Source organism: Haemaphysalis longicornis, unplaced genomic scaffold (genome assembly GCF_048455015.1).
Source record: "Haemaphysalis longicornis isolate Haplotype H1 unplaced genomic scaffold, Haemaphysalis longicornis Haplotype H1 scaffold_3, whole genome shotgun sequence".
In the NCBI taxonomy this organism is placed as follows: domain Eukaryota; kingdom Metazoa; phylum Arthropoda; class Arachnida; order Ixodida; family Ixodidae; genus Haemaphysalis; species Haemaphysalis longicornis.
Window position 1 is genome coordinate 87,091,391 of NW_027526335.1, and position 6,951 is coordinate 87,098,341.

A 6,951-nucleotide genomic window follows, 5' to 3' on the forward strand; every position below is an offset into this window, starting at 1 on the left:
CTTGCCTGAGTTTTGAAGCGGTGCCGATCTTTGTTAGACTGACGTCTTTACCCTTTGCTGTCTGTTAGTGTTTGCATTGTGCGTTAATTGTCTTGTCTGAGTTTATCTAAAATTTCTATGCATTAAATAAAAAAAAAGGAGTGTGGCCGTAGCATAGTGGGCAGGACGGCAGGCTCTCGCTCCTCTTCTCTATGCGGGCGCAGGTTCAATCCCTGGCTGTGCCAGTAGTTTGTGTTGCCATGGGTGCAGCCAGTAGCCAGTAGTGTCCTGAGAGTTTTCTGCTGACGCGAACACGAAAATTTCCTTGGCTGGGTAGAGGTATAGTGATTTGCCGTAAAAACCTGAAGGGGTTGAGCGTCGTGCTTGGCACATTAGTCCTGGAACGGACCAGCTGGTTTCAGTGAGCAAAAGCCCTACAGCAAAATTATTCCCTCAAGTGGCGAGTATTTTTGCCGCCTTCTGAAGTCATGCATGTGCGCTGACCTATCGCTGCACTTTTCCAAGGCCTTTGACGACGTAAAGGCGGCTCAGATGTCAGTTCATCATCTTGCAAATGTAAACTTTGCATTGGTCAAGTAATACTACGTACCGCAGAGAATTCCTGACGTATACGCTCTCGCTGAACGTACTAAATAAAGCTCACGTTTTGATCACTCGCAGGGTTTATTTCTGATGCGAATTTTATGTGAAACCGAATTCTTTGTTGACACCGTCGAGGCAGTTCTTCACAGCTGTGTTTGTCAGTTGTTGGTCCTCTTCCTGTCAGAGAGAGGCAGAGATAGATAAAGTGAGGCCCGCGGTCCTCATCTGAGGTAGCAATTCATGAATCTGAACTTACCTTCAGTTCTCCGAGAAACTCCTCGTACTGAAATTTCAAAGAAGACAGCGGTTTTTAGCCCCGTTTTGTGATTGCGGGTTACTTTTCCCACTTTTTTTCTCGTGCGCCTTGATGGTGCTATTAATTAAGTATGCATGATGCGCAGATCCTCGCATCTTGTCTATAGTTTTGAAATAACGACTGTTTGCTTGACCACAATATCGATCAAGAATTCGTGAAACGGCCTGAATTATTGTGCGAGGAATGAGAGAAAGTACGCCATTCGCAATCACACACAGACAACAACCGGCGTAAGTGGTTCTTTAACACTTTGCTTTCCGTCGGTACGGGACGTACGTCCGGCACGGAATCCTTCTTCACTTACCATGGCCGTCCCTGACTGCCTGTTCGCCTTGCACATGAGGTCCACCACTTCACGCAGCTGCAAGCCCGGTATTCGAGTGAGTATAGCGTTCACCTCTGCAGTTACCTTGGTAAAGAACACAAATGTGAATCCGTTACCGCGCATCATCGAAGGCTTTAGTTTTCCTCAGTCTAGTATATTACCTCGTTAAACTAAATTATTCGTCTTTCGTGCGGGGGGAGGTGTGCGATCGTGGTTAGCATGCTTTTTGGGAAAGAAGAGAGTGGACAGCCCCTAAATTCACTGAAAGGTTACGAATAATTAAGTCACAGCGTCAGCTGGCTCACCGACTGAGGGAGCGCTTGGAACAAACATTCACGCATCTTCACGAAGTGAATCATGACGAGTGAGTGAAACACTTGGGATCGTTTTTACCATCAATCACCCGTGAGAGTGCTTACTGCTGCTAAAACGATTTCCAATCCAATACAATCCAATACAATTAAATTTAATCCAATCCAATACACTTCAACCCAATCCATTTCAGTCCAATGCTCCGCGCGCATGCGCAGTACGGCTCTCCAGAGGCACTCTCTCTCTCTCTCTCTCTCTCTCTCTCTCTATATATATATATATATATATATATATATATATATATATATATATATATATATATATATATATATATATATATATATATATATATATATATATATATATATATATATCCCTGTCTCTCCCTCCCTCCCTCAAGCTCAACCTGTCTAGAGATGTGCCGGGAGCCGCACATACTAAAGCTTTTAGGGCGCTGCTCCCTGGTACTTGAGTAATGGTGCATTCTGCAGATTTATCAAATAGTACACCTGATGAAGTAGATTCAGCTTTGACGAAAATTCATGTGCGAAAAGGTATGGGGTTATAAATGAAAGACTTCAGAAGTAAGAGCACTTTCCTGGCCTGAAAGATACTTTTTGATGAGGTTACGTATACGGTAAACAAAAAAAAAAAAAAAAAAAAAGAAGCCGCTCCGGATAGTAGTATATACAGTGTATGCCGCACTACGGCGTTCATTCCTCTGTGCGGGTAGGTAGTAATCTCAGAAAGTAGTTGAATAAGAAATGAGCTTGGTTTTGCTCTAAATAAATGTTCATTCCTCCTTCTCCTGCTCAGTTTTATGGATTTCTTTGATTAGTTAATTTAGCCGCATTTTCTCGGGCCGACTACTACGATCATGTAGCCACAATCATTAGTAGTGGCAAAACATTTTACGCACTGCGTATTCTGTTCAACAGACCACAAAATAATGTCCAGCTTTACTCTATGGTCCATGTTCTGTTTCGAGCTGCTGCTAAAATGGCTCCGTTTGTCGACAATACCGACTCTCATTGGTCGGAGCAGGCTGTGAAGGTACAGCGCTAAGTGAATGATTGGCCCGGACGGCGGATGCCTATCTTTTCTCGTGCCAGGGCGTGTGAGACCGGCTTAAGACTGTTGTTGCCGCAACTGTCGTAATAACTTTAAAGAATGACGTCATTTCACGTCCCAGCCAACCGCCCTGCGTAAAACACCGTTTTGTTACGTCCACTGATCACGAAATGGCTTTTGTGTCGGTAGTCTGAACATAGCCTAACACGTTTCTTGTGACCCGTTTTGTGTTACATTGCTCTCGCCTCAGGATACAGGCTTTTCGCCGGATTTTCGCAACCTTTATTTGGTGTTCGCGTAGTCAGCCAATGCGCCACAATAATATCGCGATAAGCAACAAAGGAAACACAAAGTGTAAATTTCAATTTCAATAAGTGGTTCCGGAATAATATTTTAAAAAAAGGGGAAGGTGGCGCACATGTCGTGCAGGGAAACTCAGAAAAAAAACAAGAGAAAACTAAACGCCAAAGCTTGAGCATGCGTACATTAAATATTTTTATCATCAGGCAACCAGAAAAGGGGTAACCTTACTCAACGCCACTCAGCAGCACATTCTCACTCTCTGCCACGACCTTACCACCTTATACGCGTCTGGGCAACAGTGTATCACGAGATCGAACCCAAACCTCACCTATTCCGCATAATATTTCCTACCTGGAATGGCAGTGCCTCGAAGACACATTTGGCAGTGGTCAGCACATTATCAATATCACTACACCCCGCTTCACACGCATCGGTCAAACCACATTCACCGACTAGGATTCTTTTCGCAAAGATCGCGAACTTCTCCTAGACACCATCACCAACCGTGAAGAATGGACTTCACAACTAATCTCTGCAGTCTAGAAGCATTCTAAGACAATTCCTCTTGCGGTGGACGATCCCTCGGTTAACACTCATCGTCTCTTTCTATGGGAGGCTCGCCGGGACCTCATTCGGTGAAGGCGGACGCAAAACTACAATCGATCCCTGACTCTCCCGTGTTAAACATGTCCGATCCCAATTCCACTATCACCTCGATACTCACTTTACCGACGTCGCCCTCTATCCCTCCCGCCAGGCTTGGTGGTTGTGAATTCCGAAGGCACCCTTCTCACCTCCCTCACAACTTTCTTCCCATCAACCACCACTGCCGAAGAAATTGCCGTATCCATCGCCGCTACCACTGGTTCCGGATACCTTACTTATCACAGATTCCCAGCAAGCCTGCCGTAATATTCAACGTGGACGCATCTCACTTCCCGCCTTAACATACTCGCATTAATCCATCCCCTCCCTGAGCTCTACATAGTCTGGACCCCTGGCCACTCGTCCTTCGAGGAAAATGAGACGTCTCACGCCACCGCCCGCGCTCTTCCACACCGAGGATTTACGTCAGGGTCAGAACCGACGGCCCAGCCTCCTCCACTCCCAGCATTGCATCACGCTAACGCGACACCCTCCACCATTACCGCAACATTCTCCTCACCCTCACCTAACCAAAGAGGATGCAATCATCTGGCGTCAAAAGACGCCTATTACAACGCGCCTAGCCTCAACTCTATTTCTCCTACCCCATACCCCCTCATCTGTCACTTCTGCTCCTCTCTTAATACTACCTACCACATGGTGTGGACCTGTCAAAACACCCCATCGCTGACCCTTAATCCAAGCGCTTCCTCAGGGCAGTGAGAGGGCTTGCTGACCAGCTCCCGTAACGCTGACCAGATCTTTCTGGTCACGCCTGCCAGGGCTGCAGCCAAGGACCAAGGGTGCCTAGACTGAGGCAACCTCCCCCCCCGGGTGACGGCTAAACCACCACCATTTGCTCTAATAAACTTTTATTCTCTCTCTCCCTTCTTCTCTCTTCCTGTAAGCGTCCTATAGTCCCTGGTACGTTTATTGTGTTCTGTGTCAAAGAAAGAGTGAGAGAGTGCGCATAGTGTATAGCATATTAGGCATATTGTATTGGTGAAGTAAGTGCAATACAATTTGATTTGGTTTCAGCACCGAGAAAAAGAAAAAAATGAGAAATGCGTCGAGCTTACATCATCTGGAATGTTCTTCATTGCGCAACGAAACATTGCTTCAAGATGAGCCCCGGGATAGGCTATGGCATCAAGAAAAAATGTAGTGCAGACGCTCACCATCATATGGATATTATTTCAAGACAATAAAAACATGAGCATTTGAGAGGGGTCATTCCTAATTTTTTTTGCCTTTTCTCGTGGGAAATTGCTATCCTACTGTCAAAGACCTAACATGCAACAGGATGAAAAAAAACGAAAAAAAAAAACGTGTCATCCGGTCGGTGTGAATTGTATAACAGTACTTTTGCGCCATCAGAGGTCCTTATGCTTATTTTTACAGGAAATTAAAACGACTAGTCGGTCGACGGCCGAACGTAGCCAAGCAACCTCCTCTATGTTATGCGAATCGGCACGGGTTCCACCCGGCGTAGTGACTGCTTGTCGTTGATCAGCAGGACGAAAGGGCGTGACGATGTCCTGCAGTTTGCATCGCGCAAAGCAAATGAATTTGATACCTTGGTCTTATTAGTGCTTAGAAGCACACACGAAAACACAAAAATAATGGCATTTGCATTATTTCTATATCACTCTAGCACTGCCTTTTATCATTCCAAAAAGCTGTCGAGAAATTCAGTAATAAACAAGCTATAAAAATTACCCAAGTGATACGAGACGTCTAAGAAAAGTTTGCTGTATTTACAAAAAGATGCGTGGGCAATGAGGCGCTTTCAATCATTCCTTGACGATTGACTATAGGGTTTAACGCGCATTTTAATTATCACTACCGCAGACCCTGTATTCTGAATAAAACGTATATATATATATATATATATATATATATATATATATATATATATATATATAGCGAATCAGAAAATGGGAAATGAGGGGCTCCGTGAAATAAGACAGAAAATAAGGGTTGGCAGTCAAGAAAACCTCGGAAAGCAAAGGGGAGGTTGTGGTGGGCCATAGAAAGAGATGAAGAATTTTTTTATTTGAAAAGAAAGTGGTGAAAAAATGCCCGCCGGGTGGGATCCGAACCCACGACCTCCAGAATACCGGTCTGGTGCGATAACCACTACGCTACGGGCGGGGCTCTTTCCCCAGCACTTTCTCGGGTATTTATGTTAAGTAATTTTTGTTTCCTGCACTTGGGGGTGGTAGCCAGCGCCACTCGGACTACTCGGGGTGAAGGGGACCTTCTTTTTAACCCCCGGGTCGTGACTCGAATGTCTACGACATGTCGAGAGTGGTCGACCAGCGTTGAACCCTCTTAAGCTCCCTTTGGCACCAAGACTGCCAGAACAGAGGCCCTCGCTAAGCATGTAGCGAATCAGAAAATGGGAAATGAGGGGCTCCGTGAAATAAGACAGAAAATAAGGGTTGGCAGTCAAGAAAACCTCGGAAAACAAGATATATATAATTTTTCAGAATCTATACTGAGGTGCATTTTCCACGGAACAGTAGGCTATGGCAGTATATCCCTTGGCACAATTATCAAAAATAAACAGAAAGAAAGACTGAAGAATATCTATTTACACTTTATTGATGTCTGTACTTTAGGACGAAATGACTAACTTTCACGTGTAAAAATAACTAATAAATTTGAGGAGTAAACAAATGCACAAGTAAAACAACAGTGCTCAGCGAATTCCGAGATTTGCCGCGTTGTAAACTGATTAGTTCGAGTTTAATCTGTTTTGTTCAAGGTAGCTGTGGCTGTCAATTACCCCGAGCATTCTGTCAACATAGCAAATGCTTATCGTACGAATCTGTGCAGTGAACGCGGCACACAAATTGTGCGGATCAGCACATGGCTTGGAAACACTGTCCTGTCCTACTATGACTCTCACTACAGGCTTAAAAATGAGAGAATGCAAATACGAATGAAAGAACACGACTGTGCTCAGCATACGTACCGCATGCATCGTATGCCAGTGCATATTGGAAGGGAGGCCTCCAGGGTCCAGCGACCAGGCAAAGCAAAGCCAACAGGATTGCACTGGGGCTCCGCATGCCCGGTACTCTTTCTGCTGCTGTAGATCGCCAGCACCTAGACCTTAGCACGGTCTTACGCTATGGACTTTAGCCACAGTCCACGGCGGACGCAAGGCCGCGTACGTCGTACCGCCGAGCTTAATTATTTTCGGCCCTCATAGCCTAATTACGAAAATAAGAGAAAGGAACTTCTCCGAACGGATTGCATTATTACTTTTCTTCCCCAGACGTGCTCATTAATAAATAATTTTACCTACGACAGAGTTTTTCTTTCTGTGTGTCCAGCTGAGCAGTACACCGTATGCGGTTTTTTTTTTGTTTTTTTTTCCGGCTGTGCA

The 6,951-nt window shown here is 45.0% G+C and overlaps 1 protein-coding gene across 1 annotated transcript; it reads right to left on the minus strand.

Annotated features, from left to right (window-relative positions):
• Nucleotides 1-644: 644 nt before the first annotated feature.
• On the minus strand, nucleotides 645-6,733 carry LOC144173318 (uncharacterized). The gene is made up of 5 exons (XM_077701799.1): nucleotides 6,535-6,733; nucleotides 4,634-4,695; nucleotides 1,203-1,307; nucleotides 839-865; nucleotides 645-759 (listed from the first exon to the last, which is right to left on the minus strand). The coding sequence occupies exons 1-5, from the start codon at nucleotides 6,629-6,631 to the stop codon at nucleotides 682-684; spliced, it is 369 nt and encodes a 122-aa protein (XP_077557925.1). The 5' UTR covers nucleotides 6,632-6,733; the 3' UTR covers nucleotides 645-681.
• Between the last annotated feature and the right edge of the window lie 218 nt (nucleotides 6,734-6,951).